The sequence below is a fragment of the Vespa mandarinia genome, chromosome 3 (genome assembly GCF_050613455.1).
Source record: "Vespa mandarinia isolate Hongniang chromosome 3, ASM5061345v1, whole genome shotgun sequence".
Classification (NCBI taxonomy): Eukaryota; Metazoa; Arthropoda; class Insecta; order Hymenoptera; family Vespidae; genus Vespa; species Vespa mandarinia.
The window spans coordinates 10,426,928-10,446,346 of NC_140812.1; the positions used below are offsets into that span (position 1 = coordinate 10,426,928).

At 38.8% G+C, this 19,419-nt stretch overlaps 1 protein-coding gene across 4 annotated transcripts in view; it reads right to left on the reverse strand.

The window, feature by feature from the left end:
* Positions 1-18,454, reverse strand: part of LOC118445038 (netrin receptor UNC5C) — a 42,600-nt gene extending 24,146 nt beyond the window's left edge. For 3 of the 4 annotated variants that reach the window (XM_035873930.2, XM_085655974.1, XM_035873931.2), the window contains exons 1-3: positions 18,394-18,454; positions 17,730-18,159; positions 576-807 (exon numbers count right to left, since the gene is read on the reverse strand). In XM_035873930.2, coding sequence (XP_035729823.1) covers positions 576-657 — 82 coding nt within the window. In that variant the 5' untranslated portion in view covers positions 658-807; positions 17,730-18,159; positions 18,394-18,454. The remainder of the gene's footprint in view (positions 1-575; positions 808-17,729; positions 18,160-18,393) is intronic. The other variant, XM_085655975.1, reaches the window with a different exon arrangement.
* Between the last annotated feature and the right edge of the window lie 965 nt (positions 18,455-19,419).

Sequence of the window (19,419 nt, forward strand, 5' to 3'; positions counted from 1 at the left end):
TTCATTTCAACTCGATCGATGCTTCTCGAAATTAAAAAGAAAAAGAGAAAAAAAAGAAAAAGAAAAAAGAAAGAAAAAATAAAGAAACAAATAAAAGAAATACAAGAAATAAATAATTCAAAAAGAAAAAAAAAATATATATATATATATATAAATAAAAAGAAAAGGAAAATGAGAAAAAGATCGTACAAATAAGTTTATAAAACCGAGACGATATTTTTCTTTTTCCCATTGGCTTCATTCATATCGTGCACGTAGGTACGTACGAAGAACCGACGCGTAAAGTGGTACTCGGCTACTTGTTTCGATACAAGTACCTCGAGTAAGTACTTGGCTCTGCTGCTCGAATCTGCGGATATCGGGGACGAGCCTCATCGAAAGAGCAGAGAGAAAGAGAGAGAGAGAGAGAGAGAGAGGAGGAGAGAAAGAGAGAAAGAGGAAACTCATTATATGCCTGGCACGAGCTAAATGGCAGATTTAACGATCCCTCGAGTTCATCTTCTCTTTTCTCTAATGCCCTTTTTCTCCTTCAACTTTCCTAGCTACTTCCCTTTCGTAAAAGATTTTCTTCTTACCTTCTCCGGACGTGAAGGGACGCACGACGCCAGGCAACAGAACGCAAAACAAGAGAAACAGGGAGCACGATTTCGGCCTCATTTCGTATATATCACCGACGAGGTCATTCGTTCATTTTATTTAACACCAAGAGCAAAAATGAACGCGATCGATCGGTGATATATCGATACGTAAAACGAACACGTCACGGCACTCGTCACTGCACCCGCTTAGTCCTCTTCGATCTGGCATCTGTAATAATAAAAACGATAAATAATGTAACGGGGATTTTTTTTCTCTTTCTCTACGAATAAAAAAGGTATTTTTAAGCATTACGTTTATGTATATTTAAAATCTTCTCGTTTAATATATATATATATATATATATATATATACATGTATATTAAAATTAAACTATATACATATATATACATATAATAAAATTTTTTAATATAAATAAATAATTATTAATAGATTAATAAATAATATATTTTATAATTAAATAATAATATAATTAATTATTACTAATAACTTTAAATATTTCATACTATATTTAAAATAAATTATTAATTTGTAATATTTCTTTTTTTTTTTTTTTTTTAATTAATATATATATATATGTGTGTGTGTGTGTGTGTAAAATAGGATATTTTTCGTAACCATACCTGGAAGATACAGATTACTAATTAACTCGGTATACTTTTTCTTAGTTAATAATGATTTTAATTAACAAGAATACTATATAATTAAGATACTACATCTAAGATATTACTACAACTAAAATATTACAACCATTTACTTTTTTTTTTTTTTTTTGATCTCATTACTCTAGTCTACTCAAGATTTTACTGGTTACTCTTTACTCTTTACTCTGTCGCTATTCTCTGTTCTTACTCTCTATTGATCAATTCAAGATCGTACTCGTTACTCTTTGCTCTTTGTTGCTCTACTCAATTGGTATACCCAAGGCTGACTCGTCCTCTTTGATAAGTATGTACTATATCTGAAATTTTTTCTTTACACACACACACACACACACACATATATATATATAGTTTTTGTTTCTTTTTTTGTTTTTTTTTTTCAATTTCATTTTCAATTCAACGATAGCAGTCGTAATAGTCGTTAAAGAAATATCGTGTATTACGTGGAAAAGCTCAGCTTTTAACAAAAACATGAATAACAAGATGGTACGATTACAATGGGCCAGTAGTGAGAAAAGTTATGAAAGAAACGAATTGCTAGGGTTTTACGCGTCGAGATAAGAAAGACTATGCATAGCGTGGTAAGATAAATGAACGGGTTGGCCCTTCAAGAATCGAGACCCCTTTCAACCCTTCACGCAAAAGTCGGTCCACATTTTCTTTCTCTCTTTCTTACTATCTTTCTCCGATGTCAATCAAGAAAGAGTAAGAGGAATAAAGGAAGAAGAGTGTAGGTTCTTTTTGCGAAATGAAAATGCTTTTCTACACGCGAACGAGGGTAAAGAAAACGAAGCGAGAGAGGTCGAAAGGGAACTTTCTGGAGGGCTGAACGTCGCTTCGTGGCAGCGTTGTTTCTACCGGAAAACGTAAAAGACGGTTAGGAGAGTCGAGAGTGCCACTTACGAGGTAGCTGGCAACCCTTGCCGTCTAAATATTCCAACGGCGGTGGATACTTTCCCGCACGCGAAATTTCCGTGGCGCCTTCGTTCCCAGTCGTTACCGTGAAAGGAACGAAGGAAATTCTCTGAGAGAAAGAGAGAGGTAACAAATCCACCTCTCTGTTTTTATCTCTCTCTCTCTCTCTCTCACTCTCTCTCTCTCTCTCTCTCTCTCTCTCTTTCTCTCTCTCTCTTTCTTTTTGTACGGTCGAACGACTCTTTTCTTCCCATCTCAAGAACGTGCTCTTTCCTCTTATCTTCATCAAACGAATGATAAGATTAATAATTAAACGTTAATGGAAAGGATAAATCGTTTTTTAAATTGACTCAAATGAAATAGAATATTATAGAATGATTAAATCAAACGATTTGAAAAATATCTGTTTAAATAAGAGACAATTCTTTTTATATTAATAACTTGTCGTAGAATAAATTTCTAATCGGCATGAAATCGTTTAAGTATTAATGACAGGTTTTACATTATCGTTATTTAGTACGTAAAAGAAACGTCGATTTTCATTATACATGTACTAACGCTCTAATTATATATTTCGTCGTGTCCACTTATCGATTTTCTAAACTGAAGTGCCTGACTTCAAAGGAATATTATAACGGAATAGTGAATTTTCCATGCTCGAGATAATACAAAAGTTAATGCTAATCGAATGATTACGCATTAAATTTGTATGTAACGAGTCGTCTATGGGCTTGAGTTTAACATTAGAAAAGGTGAGCGGAACGTAACGGGGGAGGGGAGGAGAGGGGACGGGGAGGAGAAAAAAAGAAAGAAAGGATTAGAATTTACGAGCGTAACCGGGATTGGAGGGGGAAGAGGGTGTCGGGATTCCACGTATTAAAAAAATCCAAATGGCGCATTTTATTGGCCTGCCTTGCGAGAAACGGTTCGCAATACGAGCAAAGTGAATTAAGCGCGTTGAAACGTATCAACGGCGCGTAGCACCGACGTGCGGGAACGCGTGAAAAACGACGGGATTGACGTGCGCGCGTGAAAAGCTTGTTAGTATCGAACTTGTTATAAAAGCGTGCCGAATCGGTGAAGTGAGACCCCGCCGAAGGGATCGTTTATCAACGTCGTTCCTCAAGGCTTCGCGATACACGCTCGATTACATCGGTAAGAAAGCCGTACGCGCGCCGCCAGTGCCGTTCCTTCTCATACGTAATAGCGAAGTACGTAACGGACAAGAGAGCGTGTTCGAAGAGAAGGAAGAAGAAGAAGAAGAAGAAGAAGACGACGAAGAACGAAGAGAAAAATAAAAAGAGAAGGAGAACGAAGAGAAGAAGGAAATAAAAAACGAAGAAATAGCAAAGAGGGAGACTAGAAATTGATACTCGACGAGAAAATAGAGTCGACGTGAGAGATACATATTCCGAAATCAAAGGAAACGGAATAGCAAACGGCGGAATTTCTTCGTAAGCGGAATAATCGGTGCGTTAGCGTGCAATAAATTTCTCTTAAACGACGAGCATGGTTATTTTACGAGCCATGCCACGATTTATTCTAAGCCGACACCCTTAAAGTCTCTCGTGAAATCACGAGAAACGGGAGAAGAAGTCGTGAGTTTTCACGTTCTAGCTCGTTTCGCACGGTTTCATAAATCGTTTGTAAGATCGGACAAGCTTACGAAAGAACATGCGCACATTAATTACCGACCTTAGGTTACTAATATGATTAATTTCCATCGAGATGATTAATTGTTTTTTCCTCGATCTCGCAAAAAGAGACAAGTGACACTAATCGAGATAAAAGAAAAATCGTATGATGTCTTAAAAATGTTGAAGCTCGCGTAATCGCGTGTGTTTCTTTTCTTTCTTTTTTTTTTTTTTTTTTTTTTTTTTATCGAAATCGACACTGGCATATATACTAGCTTAGAACGCGGAATTGAATACGGACGAGACTTGAATCACGATGCAATGATTGTCGTCCTTTTACGACGACGACGACAGGGAACGTCTAAGAAATCGATGAGACCACAGCACTCAACGACGTGCCGTCTTACATTAATTAGCGACACCACAGGTGTAATTAATTTTCGTCGAATGATTAATCGTTTCCTGCTTTGTTCGAAGAAACTGGAGATATTATTACCTAACAGAGAGAAAGAGAATGGAAAAAAGAAAATTGCGTTAAGGGATTCAAAACTTTCGAACGTGGAATTAACCTCGTATTGGAGAAAGATAGAGAATAATTTCTAAAGAGCGGGAGAGAGAGAGAGAGAGAGAGAGAGAGAAAGAGAGAAGGGGAAGTTTGATCGAATCGCGATCGTTATCGGCGAGGAACACGGAAGCCACGGACAATAAGTAGGGTTTAATCGAGGAACGGAATATCGTGGGACTGCAGGAGCGTGGAAAATCGATGCGACCACGGCGTAATGCCGATAAACAGCGAATACGATAGAGGGAGAGATAGGTAAAGATAGGTAGAGAGAGAGAGAGAGAGAGTACGAGAGAGTACAAGAGAGAGAGAGAGAGAGAGAGAGAGAGAGAGCTCGAAAGTGCTCTCGGAGATTCATGACGCGGAATAATCCGCTGAAGATCCGTGGAACGCGTATTGCGTGGTACGCGTACGCATAGGCCCACCCTACACAGATTTCCCATCGCGAGTTCTCTCTAATCCTCCAGGACGAGGACTCAATTTATAAACGCGTTTCGGTATTACCCACTCAAGGGCTTAAAACACTCGACAGCGACCGCCGTTCGTTGTGCCAAGCCGGGACACGCGAACACATGGCATTTCACACTGCAGTTGGCACGAACGATGACGTCCTGCCATGATCGAGCTGAGAATCCAGTCGAGAATCGAGCTGAGAATCGAAGCGACGAACCGATGGAAGCATTCGACCGAAATGAAGAAGAAGCCGACTACCGAAGCTTCTCTTTTCTTTTCGTTTCTTTACTTTTCTTTCCTTTTCTTTCTTCCTTTCTTTCACTTTTTTTCCTTTTATCTTTTTACATTGCCTAACATTTTCGAGCTACTTCTTCTTCTCCTTCTTCTTCTTCTTCTTCTTCTTCTTCTTCTTCTTCTTCCTCCTCCTCTATCAATGACATCGTGACTCGACCGTCAAGATTTCGCTTGGTTTAAAAAGTTTGCTCGACCATTGGAAAGTTTCTCTTGAGTGTTTGCGTAGCATTGAAAACTGGCTCTGCTCTCGATGTGGCATCATCGTTTATCCCTCCGTGCCCTTTGGGACTAACCACTCGAGAGCTTCGGCTGTGTTGGCTCGATTGTAAGGGAAAATAAATTCGTCCAAATGCAAGAGAGAGAGAGAGAGAGAGAGAGAGAGAGAGAGAGAGAGAGAGAGAGAGAGAGAGAGAATCTATTGGCAAGGTAGGTAAGCCGATACTCTATAATCTATAAACTGTATACAAGAGATAAACGATATCCATGACCGATTATAGGAACGACGAGGTGAGAAATCCTGAATGATCTTCTACAGTATGAGCCGGCATCAAAGAGAAGGATCATTCTTCTGGCGAGTTCGTATTCGAAGAGCATAACCGAGATTAAAAGTGCTCGGAGGTGGAAGAGACAGCGTCTTAAATGCGGTTTAAAGCTTGGAAGGGCGACTCGGGTATCGCGTGACAACAGGTAGGGGAGTCAACGAGCTGGATTCCCTGGAGGATTGAGCTACCGGTTTCGAAGGAGAAAGATTCTCTTGGATCTTTCTAAGCGGTATAAGAAGAAGAAGAAGAAGAAGAAGAAGAAGAAGAAGAGGATCAGAAGGAGGAGTAAGGAGATGTATGGAAGATGAGGAAGAAGAGATGAGGAGGAGGAGAAGAAGAAGAAGAAGAAGAAGAAGAAGCGGTCACGGCGGATTCGATGCGGACCGGTGTGCCTTTCGAAAAATTTTTCGTCGATGAATAGATAGACGATTACGAGGGCGAGACGAACGAAGAATGGTCCTCGTAACGATGCACGATGGCATAAATCTTACAAAGGACTTTATTAGCGAACACAGGGATGTACTAGCTACTCGTGTTTCTTTCCTCCGTCGTATATATATATATATATATCTATGTATCTTCGAACGTGTCCATTCGTTTATTTGTAACATTCGACAAAGTACGGGCCACTTAAATAATGTATATACATCGAACAAACATATTTCTACTTATACCTTTAATAGCATCTACAACAGTTCTAAATGATTGATTCGCTTATGGTCGCGTACGGTATATCGGTCGCATCTAAAACGCATTTAAGTACATCGAAAAGTCATAAGCCACCTGTAGAGGTAGGCAACCTGTCAGAATGCGAGATCGGCCTCGGCTTTTCGTTCAGCGGATCTCTCGGTGGAGATTTATGAGCTCGAATCGATAAACCGACGGGGAGAGCATTAATTTAACGCTCGATGCAACCTCGATCGTTTGTGAATGATACTCTCTCTCTCTCTCACTCCTCTCTCTCTCTCTCTCTCTCTCGCTCGCTCACTCTCGTTTCAAGAGTACCACCGAGTAATCCTATGAGAGGAAATCGAGGAAGAAGCGATAAAAATATTGGAAAAACGTCGTCGTTGGAGGTAGTCGATAAATTTCCTACTGATCTCATTCACCGTTAGTCCCTTTTTCTCCTTCTCCGGATGAAAGAAAAGCGAACGAGCCGCAAACCGCAATGGAAAAAAAGAACGCGGAAAAGAAAGAGAGAGAGAGAGAGAGAGAGAGAGAGAGAGAGAAAGAGTGAGAGAGTGAGAGATAAAGAAAGAGACGCGTGTCGAGCATGTTCAGGTATAATATGACCGAAACTCGGCCCCTCGAGAGACGTCTATCTCGTTCCTTTCGATTTTTTTCTTTCTCTCTTTCTCTCTCTCCTGCTTCTCCTCCTCCTCCTACTCCTCCTCCTCCTCCTCCTCCTCTTCTTCTTCTTCTTCTTCCTCGCGAACGTAATCCGAGAAGATTACGGAGCGAAATAAACATGTCAACCCTGGCACAACAGCAGGAGGGATGTGGGTTCGCGGAGCGTCTTTATAGACGGCAAGAATATTCTTGTATTTCTATCTCTTTCTCTTTCTCTCTCTCTCTCTTTCTCTCTCTTTCATCTTGTTCTCTCCTTCTTACTCCCTCGCTAGCAAAGCAGTATCGTTACTTAAGCAACTGCCAGATGCGAGCAGATGCGCCTAGTCGTGGTTTCACACGAGCCCGATCGAGCTCCAAGCCCTATCTTCGTACGATCTTGACCCCGAGATCGCTCAGATAGGACCACGCGGAGTTTTATGCGCGCCACCACGGATCTGTCCTCCTCTTGTATTCTCTTCGAGCACGATGGCGCTTCTACACGCGTGCCTATCTCTTTTTTTCTCTTTCTCTTTCTCTCTCTCTCTCTCTCTCTCTCTCTCTCTCTCTCGCTCTTTGTCTGTCTATCTGTCTCTTTTACTTTTATTTATCTCCATATTTTTTTTTCTTCCTTGTATCTCGCCTAACTGTGTGGGGGTGGTGTATTTCTACTTTCGAGTTTTGCAGGGACGTGAACAAATTTGTGACTACCTGCTCGGAAAGAACAGATTTCGCTATCTCTTTTACTCCGTCTGTCTCTCTGTCTCTCTGTCTCTCTCTCTCTCTCTCTCTTTTTTTATCTAGTCAGATAACCAATCTCCAAACGTTTCTTCTTCTTGATTTTAAGAGAGTGATAAGAGAAAGACATGTTTCTTTTCGTTTCACGACACGAATTTTAAATAGATTAAAGAAAACCTAGGGAGAAGAAGAAAGAGGAAAAGGAGATAGAGGAAGAGGAGAAGGAGGAGAAGGAGTTCGTTTATTTAGGAAGGTTACCTTTTAAATTTTCATTCGTAGAATGGACAAAAAGATAAAAGGAAAAAAGATTTTCATAATGTCACGACAATCACGTAGACGGTCTAGGTGATGTTACGTCAAAAAGATGGACTGGAGGAGAGACTTAAAGTAAGATTCCACGAACAAGAAGATCACGTAGATTATCGACGAACCAGTTTCTTTTCTCAGAGTCAGCAAAAAAAGTTACTCTACCGATCGAAATAACGAAGCGTGCTAGTATTGAATGAATCATTGAAATGGAATCAACGAAAACGAGATTGAATGAGATCAAAGAGATAGTCATGGGCTTTACTCTCGTTCAGTAATATCGAATATCGAACAAGATCAGTGGTAACTCGAAGATAGTAGTCGAGTTTCTCGAAATCTCGAGTGAGTCTGGTATTTTGGAAGTTGCGATTACTCTCATGCTATCGAGTATAGGAGAAAAAGAGAAAAAGAGAGAACGAGAGAGAGAGAGAGAGAGAGAGAGAGAAAGCGAGAGAGAGAGAGAGAGAGAGAGAGAGAAAATCGGTAGAAAAGGAACGATGGTAACGGCTGTCTGGATATCTTTACAGCTTCCCAGGGACTCTGGATCAAAGGATTTCACTTTGTCGAAACGGAGTCTATCCTCGAACGTAGAGAGAACGGAGGCATACCACTGCCTTTTACCGTCCTTTCGAAAATCGTGGAATCACCTTTTCCAGGAGTAACAGAGAAAGAGAAAAAGAAAGAGAGAGATAGAGATAGAGACCCAAAGAGAGAGAGAGAGAGAGAGAAAGAGAAGGGCAAAAGGGCGTACGTTCGACGAGCCCGAGAAATACACCTTTCTCGCCTCTCCTTTGATCGTTTCATCGGGCGCGACCCCAAGCGTGGACGGCTTTTGAGCGGCGGAGTCATCTCGCAAATAGGAACGACGTCTGAAAATATACCAGGCGTATATCCTCCTCCGTGAGAGGTGCCACGCAAGGAGGGGAGAAGCTGTTTCCTCGGACGACGCACGGTAGGAGGATCAAACGTTCTTGCCCTCGCTTCTCTCTCTCTCTCTCTCTCTCTCTCTCTCTCTCTCTCTCTCTCTCTCTAGAATCCCCCATCACCACTACCACTACCACTACCACCATCATCACTTCTACAAACTCATGTTTCTCTCGCAACGTTACTCTCGTGAGCGCAAAGTTATTTCGCATTTTTACGCGGATGAATATAAAATACAATACGACGAGTCTCTAGGAGGAGTGAGCCTTGGGCGATCATAAAGCATCCGTGAATATATTCGATATCGAAGTGGGTGGCCTCTGTGAATGTGGAAGGGGAAGAGAATAAGGGGAAAAGTATTTTCTTTTTCGATATTCGATCAAAAAGAAAAAAAGAAAAAAGAGCCGTTCTATAAGATAATATAGAAAAAAATCTCGTAGATTTTTTTCGATCATTAGGTGAAATTATTTGAAATCTCGCAGGATATATATATATATATATATTTATTTATTTGTACGTCAGAGAGAGAGAGAGAGAGAGAGAGAAGGAAATGTACTTATGTACGTAGGATTGATATCACGCTCGATAAAACTACTTAACGTGCCGGTAAAAGAAGAAACGTGAGTAGATTTACGTAAAAGGGACACGCACGTGTGTCTAGTCTTTAGATGGTTGAAGAAACGTTGCTTGAAAGAAAGAAACGAACGGCCGACGATCGACAGTTCTTCAACCGAGAAGAAACGTTCCTCGACGTTTACGCTAAATACATACAATATATGTATGTACCTATATACATATGTATATATATGTAGATACATACGAATATCGTTTATTTTTCTCTAGTTTTCTTTGAACATACATACGTATATACATATATATATATATATATATATATATATATATATATATACATGCACTGGACGAAGAGTGGCCAGATTCCGACAGTAATTTGTCTCTCTAGTAGGACAGCAAAGTCGAGTCACGCAAATTGACAAATACGCGGCGAGCGTCCAGCCTTTCGCAAACGAGACACACGTGGGACAAATTCAACGGCAAACACAGAGCTCTCGCGACTCGGTTCTTTGCCAAAAGGGAGAAACGTTGTTAGGACGGACATTTAAACATTACGAGTATTTCTCGAAAATGTTCTTTTTATGTTAATTCCATTGGCTTGAAGAACGCTTTTATTTTATTAATCTACTTTCTCTCTTTCTATGTCTGTCTATCTGTCTCTCTCTCTCTCTCTCTCTCTCTCTCTCTCTTTCTCTTTTTATCTATCTTTCTTTCTTTGTTATTGGAATCATTCGTGGATATCTCAGTCGTAAAGCTCCAAAAGTTTTCGCGGACCATCGGTGATAACCCCATAAAACGATCTCTAAGTCGTTCCACGTTATCGCAAGACGATATATAGTATATCGTACAAAGTTACGAGTTGGTAAAAAAGAAAAAAAAGAAAATGTCGAAGGTAACGCGTAGGCGATTCTCTTCCGTGATCGTTCTCTCCCGCGGAAGCTTCTTCCCGAACAATAAATACCATTGGAGAATTCTTATCCGCATCTATCTCACTTTGTCTGACCTCTCGATTTGCATCCTTTGTGCTTGGCGCTTGCTCGTAAATCACCGTCGACGGGAAAATGCACGCGCTAGAAGCAACCAATAGGTAGAGAAAGATTAACCAAGGAGAACGAGAGAGAAAGAGAGAGAGAAAGAGAGAGAGAGAAAGAAGAAGATATCGACCGTAAGAGAGAAAGAGAGAGGTAAGATTCGACGTGAAAGTCTCGTTTTGCGAAATTCAACGAAGCGTGAACATTCGCCTTTTCAAGCAAGCCCTTCCGCAAAATTCTCACGGGTTCTCTTTCCTTTGCAGATGGGATCGAACGCATGCCAGATGGATCTCTATTTTCCAGGTCCTGCATCCGGTTGAGATGCATCTTTCAAGGTGAAAGAAAAAGATCTTCTCTTTTTACAAAAGTCAGGTTTTCAGATTTTTCAATCCATGGATAGAGAAAAAAAAAAAAAGAAGAAAAAGGTAGAGAGCAAAGGAAAATAGAGAAAGTCAGTTTTATCGTTATCGAATGAAAAGAAAAATAGAAAAATAACAAAAATAAAATGACAAATAGATTCCTAATACAGATTATGCATAAGACTGCGCTCACGTTCTTCGCGTACTTCCTGTTCGGTGATATCTTCTTGCCAGTATGCGAACACACCTGCGTGTAAAATGTTTAAGTACGTGTACCGCGTGAAAAACGGAAGTTAGAAAATCCTGCGTACAGTCGTACGTAGCACGGAAGCACAACCAAGCAACCAACCAAGCAAGCAAGCAAGCAACCAAGCAAGCAAACCACCATTCTCGACGAAGGCGTAACTAATGACGTAAAATACGCGTCGTTTGTAAGCGTTACGCCCGAGGTGAATCTTTTGCTCTTTCGTGTCGCACCGAGGACGCCGCTTTAATCTGATTTTCACGTTACGCGGACGTTGCAATTAAGTTCGCCATCATCGTCGGTACTGTATTCACGATGCGTTACGAGCATCGTCAAGGGTACGGAGTAACCTTTTACAGTGAGAACGATTAAGAACGTTCACCTTTTGACAGCTCGGGGATCTACGAACGATAAAGATTCTTGTTTCGCGATTTTGAAACGATTTATCAGACTGTTTTTGCTATGTTTATTTTTTTTTTTTTTTTTCTTTATACTTTTTCCTTTTTTCTCTCTTTTCTCCTCTTTTGTTTTCTTTGACCGATTTAACGAAGAATAAATATTAATTATAGGAACGGGATTAAGGTATTGCGGAAATTAAAAACTATTTGCAATAAAATATAAAATGACGATGATTGTAAAATAATACCGAACGAATGTGAAATTCGATAGAATGATTCGATTTTGTCGCTATAATACAGATAATTAGCGTAAAACGACAGGTCGAGATCTATCGGTACGGAGATCAACGAACGAACACTAACGGAATTTTGTTAACGAAGAGAGTAACGCGATATTTTTGGCTTTTATGTGAGATCATTTTTCGTTCGTCCGCCATCGATGTTCGGTCCTTTAATTATAACTCGGGAGACAGGAGTATTATTAACAAAGGTTCATCGGATAATGGAAAACGATAAATTAATTACTTTGCGGCCCAACTAATTCCTTTTAATTACCGATAATCCGTCTGGATTATCGAAACTCGAGATGAATTTTCGTTAGGTGAAAATGAAAGAGAAGTCGAAAAGCGAATTGGTCGGCGAAATAAAATGTTCAGAGAGAAAGAGAGAGAGAGAGAGAGACAGAGAGAGAGACGCGTGTTAAGCTCGAAATGTTTACAGAAACGAAATGACTGAGGTGATAATAACGAAGGAATGTAAAAGAAGAAAAAAAAAATGAAGAAGAGAAAATAAGAATTTCTTGGGCATATAAAAGTACATTGAAAATGGGGCTTTGCTCGGGTATCTCTTCCATTTTTCTTTTTCTTTCTTTTTGCTTTTTTCTTTTTCATTCTATCTTTCTTTTTCCCTTTCCTTCCTTCCTTTTTTTTTTCTCGACTCGCTCGACTTCATTAGTTTTGAGAGTCCTTTTCTCTCGTGAAACACGAAACGCGTATCGTTCTTGTAACGATCGACTTGACTCGACTCCGACTACTCGAGAGTCTAACGTCGAGAGAGAAAGAGAGAGAAAGAGAGAGAGAGAGAGAGAGAGAGAGAGCACATAGGCAGTCCAGTTCGTTTAATCGTTAATAACGTTTTCTCGACGAAGTCAAATAAGGTGTCTCTCCTTTCAAGTATCGAACGAACATAGCCACCCACCGTGTAGTTTCAACCAGGATATTGTCATTCGTCGAACGTAATCTATTCGCAAAAGAGAGAGAGAGAGAGAGAGAGAGAGAGAGCAAGAACGTGTTACTAATTCAACTTCTATGTCCCTTCCTCTTGCTTCTTATCGATTCGGACTTGCTCGAAAATTAAGAAGAAGAGGATAAAAAGGAAAAGAAAGAAAGAAAGAAAGAAAGAAAGAAAGAAAATTGCACAGCATTAGAATATAGTCCAGATTATATTTATCGAACGAACTAATTGGTTTTCAGATAAAAAGACCAGCCGTTTGTCCGGATAGTAAATTGGAGACAGGGCACTTGTCGTTTTTGAAATTTATATTATTCGACAGTCGAAAAGCCATTTGCTTTGTTAATTTATTAACCATGCTACGGTATAGATAATGGTTTACTGACTGGTTAATGTCGATATACTCTCGTGACAAGTTTTCTCAACGATTCGTGCCGACTACTAACATCTATAACGAAACGTCATCTATTTCATTTCTTTTTTTCTTCGTTCAAAATATATTCTTTCTTTTTTTTTCTCAAAACACGACGTTTTTATGTTGCGTAAAATAAACTAACTCGATAATCTACACATAAATACATATTTATTTATTTATTTATTTATTTATTTATTTATTTATTTCGACCTATCACTCCTTAGAATTTCAATTGAAAACGATATCGATCGGTATAACGCGAAATAGTTTGGTCGAACATTACGTTAAAAGCATGATCCGTCGATAACGTAATCGAATTACCTCGATCCAACTAAAATCGAATTTCATTTTGTATTAACATTAACGTTATAATTAATGAGCCGCGTTATAGAAAATTCAAAAGGTATGACTTACTTCTCTTTACTTTAGATTAATCGACGTTTCGTTAAATAGCAGAATAATAACAATGAATTCTATGACTATTCTATAACTCGAACAAAGCGATTATTATTATACTTGTCATCATCATCATCATCATCATCATCATCATCATCATCATCAACATCATCATCATCATCATCGTCATCATCATTATTTTACTATTATTATTATTATTATTATTATTATTACTATTAATAATTCTATGTACGATCATTATTAATCCGGCGCCAATGACGATTGATAAGTTCCGTCATTTCTCACAACTTTAAAGCGAGATATCGCGGAATCATTAATTATTCGGTCAGATCAAATGAATGGCAAAGGAAAGGCGCAATGTGTTATCCGTTTCATAAGAGAAAGAGAGAGAGAGAAAGAGAGAAAGAGACAGACAGACAGAAAGAAAAAGAGATAGAGAAAGAGAGAGAGAGAGAGAAGGAGAGAGAGAGAGAGAGAAAACGGCGGTGTCTCGGCAAACAACGTAAAAACTTCACGATCGATCGAGGAGAGGTCACGTGTGTCACGAATTATCGGTAACGGTGGCGATAAACGGTACGGATCGTCGAGAATATTGTGTTACCGATCGTTCGAACGAATATATATATAGCGAATTTCAACATCGATATTCTTATAGGAGCACTCGACGAGACACGGTGAAACACTGTGATACTCGATAGCATCGCACACGTTCACCGATCGTAACCGACGTATCGTCGAAGGTAGTAATTGAATCGATCGTTTTGCAAATCACCGTCGCTCCTGCTGCAACGTAGGATCGAAGGATTACTTTGCCACGTCCTACGACATAGTAGGATCTTCGAACGGAACATCGAAATGTTCATCCTATCGAGTCTCTCGTACGGTGTAGTGATAGCGGATGGGGGTAGGGTGGGAGGAGGGGGAGGTTGGGGAAATGGATAGGGAGAATGCCGGTTACGGAATCTTATTACAAATCGTTCGAACTTCGTTCTGTCTGCAAAAAGATCTTTGTAATTTCTTCCTTCTTGAGATATCGAATTTAAACGGGAACGAAATAGATAGAATAGAGAGAGAGAGAGAGATAGAAAGAGATATTGTGGAACGTGCCTCTTCTAACGACCAGTTTGTTACGTTCATCGATCGGCAGATAGTGTAATACTTGAAAAAGAGAAAAAGAAAAAAGAAAAATAAAAAAGAAGAAAAAAGTTGTGCACGATTTATTATTCCACTCACGAACGGAGAACCAACAACGTTTTAATATTTTTGTTGTTTTTATTTTCTTTTTTATTCTTTTTTTTTTTTTTTATGTGTGCGTGCGTGCGTTTCTTTTTTCTTTTTATTTTTTTTTATTTCTTTTTTGTTTTGTTTTCCTCTCCTCTCCCGTCCGTATTCTCTCTCTCTCTCTCTCTCTCTCTCTCTCTCTCTCTCTCTTTTTCAGAAAGGTAACACGTTCGAAGAGAGATCAGAGATCGAAACTTGGATTTCTATTTCCAGGTGGTGGGTGGTGGGTTGGGGGAAGGTGGGAGGCGTTCACTTTTCCAAACGTAACTCTGACAGTTGGCAGGAAATACGGACAGCAGTTATAGGGTTAAAACGCGCTCGTGAATTCAACACGATATGTATCTCGGGAATATTCCTAGACAGAGAGAACGGATGCAAGTTTAAAGCAAAGGCAGAGGGGGGTTTGTTGGTGGCGCTTGCGTTCTCTCCCACACGCACCTATACATACATACGTGTAGTATAATATATATATATATTTCGCATAAATCCTCGAAAACTTATTGCCACTGTAAACGGCCGACCAAAAGGGACGTGATCCCGTAGACGTAATTCTAGTAAGTGCACTCGAATGTTTGTAAATCTCGCATTCGCTACCACGACCGCATATGGAAGGATATTTTACGGTTATGCGTTTTCCGCGTTAGCCTTCGTAAGAAAACTCGACTAGCGCTCCAGCGGCTATTTATCCCTCTCGTAGACTTCGACCTAACGCTTTTGGTATACGAAGAAAAATCTTAGAAGACGACCCTCCACCACCAACCGTAATAGTAATAGTAGTAATAGTAGTAATAGTAGTAGTAGTAGTAGTAGTAGTAGTAGTAGTAGTAGTAGTAGTAGTAGTAGTAGTAATAGTAGTAGCACCAATGCTTGCTCGTACCAACATGCGTTCGCAAAATGTTTCTAGTTTATCGCCGACGTGACTCGCCTTTTATTTCCGCGCGGTTTGTTTCACCCTCCTTTCTGTCCTTTGAAATAATAAACAATAAAAGAAAAATAAAAACAAAAATAAATAAATAAATAAAAGGGAGAAAAAAAGGACGTAAAAAATGCAAGTAAAAAAAAAAAAAAAAAAGTAGAAGAAGATAAAAGAGAGAGAGAGAAAAAGAGGATACAAAAAAATCATCCGTCTGCCTTTAGGCGAATAGAGCCAATTCGATTTCGTTCATGAAAACGAGTCGGACTACATACGTCGTCGGTGCGAACGAACGCGTTTTCGTCACGGAAATTTGTTTTATAAATTTTTCTCGCCTCTATTTAAAAAGGAATGAATGTAGGAGGATGAACACGATATAAAAGTATTACCGTCCGTGTCATAGGGTCACGATGAAGATTAGTACCATTGGCCGAGTGCCAAGATAGGATAGTAGGAGGAGTATAAGTATAAATAGCTCGCGTCAAACGCGTTGTATGCGAGAGTTAAATAACTTCGCTTATTCCCTACGGAAGGAAGGAAAGAGGCGAGGGAAAAGTAAAGAAAAGAAAGAAGAAAGAAATAAAAAAAAGAATGAAAATAATGAGAAATCGAACGACAGCTCTGACCTTATCCGTCAGTACGTCAGGCATTTTTTTTTTTTAAAACGGATAATGCGCACGCATGCCTGTGTGAAATAAAAAAAAAGAAATAAACAGAAAGAGAACGAAGAAATGAAATGAAAGAGAACGAAGAGGATAAAAAAAAAAAAAAAAAAAAAAAAAATAATAAGAATGAAATAAAGGGAAGAAAAAAAGAAAAAGAAAGAGAAAAAGGAGAAAAAGAAAAAGAAGTACAATCGAGAGGAAGCAACAAGTAAAGATGGAGAAATGGTTCGTGTCGTTTCGCATTTATTTGACGACTCGATTTGAGCGCGGTAACGTGATACAGTCCGTCGGCGAGATACGAGATAACCAAGCTAAGTGTCGAAAATATTGGTAAGCGTGTATAACGCTCGATTAAAAAAAAATAAAAAAATAAAAAAAAAAGAAAGAAAGAAAAAGGAAATTCCATAATTTCGAGATAATTAACATAACATTTTATTTTTTTCATGTGAGAAAGAGAGAGAGAGAGAGAGAGAGAGGGCAGGAGAAAGAGAGAGAGAGAGAGAGAGAGAGAGAGAGAGAGAAGAGAAGATATTCATCGGCTAGATAAGTTTAGTACTTATTATACCTACACGAGAAACTCGTAAATCGTGTTGCGTAGTTTGTCTACGTTGACGTTTCTAAAAGATCGAAAAAGCACAGCGGGAGTTCTTTAGGGGGTTGCCAGTCGAACGTCTATCTTCTCCTAATTTTGTTCCACGAGAAAAGCAGAAGAACAAGATAGACAGATAGATAGATAAATAGATAGATAGATAGATAGAGAGAGAGAGAGAGAGAGAGAGAGAGAGAGAGAGAGAGAGAGTGGGAGAGAGAGGGAGCTATTGAGATTGTGCATTCGGTCGAACGATTTGAAAATATTTTCGTCCTAGCATCGCTAATAGAGAAAGGTCTTCATTTTGACTTAAATTTGGATTATAATATATTTTTTTCCTTTTTTTTTTTTTTTTTTTTTTTTTTTTATTACTTCTACGTCGTAATAAATAATCATCTCTATCTATTCGATCCATTAGAGGACGATACGTCTCTCAGATGATAATAATACGGAAATTTTTCTTAAAGTATTACATTCGAGGTATACTCGACGTAGACATTTTCCTTTCGTCAAAAGAAAAGAAAAAAAAAAAAGTAAATAAATAAATAAATAAAGAAATGAATAAAAAGGAAAACGAAAAAGTCAAGATGAAAGAAAAAATGAGAAAAAGAAAGAGAGAAACTTTCTCCCATAAATACATCTACAGTGTGTTATCACTTACTCGTAAATTCGATCGACCGATCGTAGTTATCCATAAACGGGCTGGCACTTTAACCCCACCGCACTTACACTGTTATCATCCTAGCAGTTCGTTACACCGTGCTTGTCTTGTCAGCGTCGTGTTTCGACCTGTTTTCTTTTTTCTTTTCTTTCTTTTTTCAACGATATTTAACTTATCCTTGAAAAGAAAAACTAGATCGTATTCACCGACGGAAGGGGTAGTAGAGCGATCGAATAATAAAAGTAAAAGTAGAAAGTATAGACGAATTTTGAAGAAAAGAAAGTCGTGTCGTGTATGGAACACTAAAATATTTTTCACTTCGAAGGCACCGTTCAGTCCAAATATGTTTTTGCACGTATTTTGTTACGCACTCGATTTAATAGATTAAATAATGAAGAAACGAACGAAATAAAAAAAAATATCGTATCTCCTAATTGCATTTCGTTCACATATACATGTTAAAAAAAAAAAAGAAAAAAAGTTCGATTTTATTATACGATCATGGAAATGATTACGTATGAAAAATAAATCGTTTCGATCGGGCAAATTGTATATATATATATATATATATATATATATATATATATATATATATATTATATATATATATGTGTGTGTATATAATGATTTTAATAAATCGAATATCAACGCGTCGATGAGTTACGAGAGGATCAATCTTGAAAATGGAACGGACACGAAGAGCCCTAACAAACACGCGCGGCTCATGTCGGCCAACTGACTCGTAGCAGGAAAGACTCGGGGCCCTTCGGCTCTTGGGCGCCGGTGCTGGGCGGCCGTAACGGCGACGGCGGCTAACGGCGGCGGCAGTGGGTGCTAGTGGTGGTGGTGGTGGCTATGATGCTGGTAGGGGGGAGTTTATGGTGGGGAGAGCGTGCCAGAGTAGGTAGAATACATTCTGGTGGGGGAAATGAGACGTCGAGTATCTCTACCACGCGCCGGATGCTGCGGAGTAGCTCGCGAGCTCTCGCGCGAGTCACTTTGTATTTCTTTCGTGTTATTGGTTTTTTCATTTGGAACAAAAAATGAAAAAAAAATATATATAAAAGAAAAAGAAAACAAGGAAAAGAAAAAATAAAAACAAAACTTTTCGACTCGTCGTTCGTCAAGCTATCCTAATTTCAATTTCATTAAAATCAAATATCTGTCCTATTATTATTGTTTTTTTCTTTTTCTACTTTTGTTTTTCTTTTTTTTATTCCTCAAACATGATTTCGGACGAAAACACGCGCACTCTTTCTTTCAGATATATATATATATATATATATATATATATATGTATCTGCATATATGGGGTAGTATTGTTGTATAAAAAAAAAAGATGGAAGAAAGAGATATCAAAAAAAAAAAGAAAAAAAAAAAGAAAACTTTTTTACAACTTATGGAGAATGTCAAACCATAGGTAAATTTCACGTGAACCAAAAAAATACATCGGCTCTCTCGAATTACCGAGCCAGGCCGAGAAGGGTCGATGATGTATTGCGTTCGATACGCCTGTCAAACGCTCCTGGTCAGAATCAGTGCGGTAGAATTATGAGAATACTTTGATAAAAAAAAAAAAAAAAACAAAACAAAAAGAAAAAAAAAGCTTTTCGGGAATCGAAATCCATCGTTAAAAGTCATCGTCAAAAAACATAAAGTCGAACGTTTAAAGAGCAAAGTCGAGGATAGC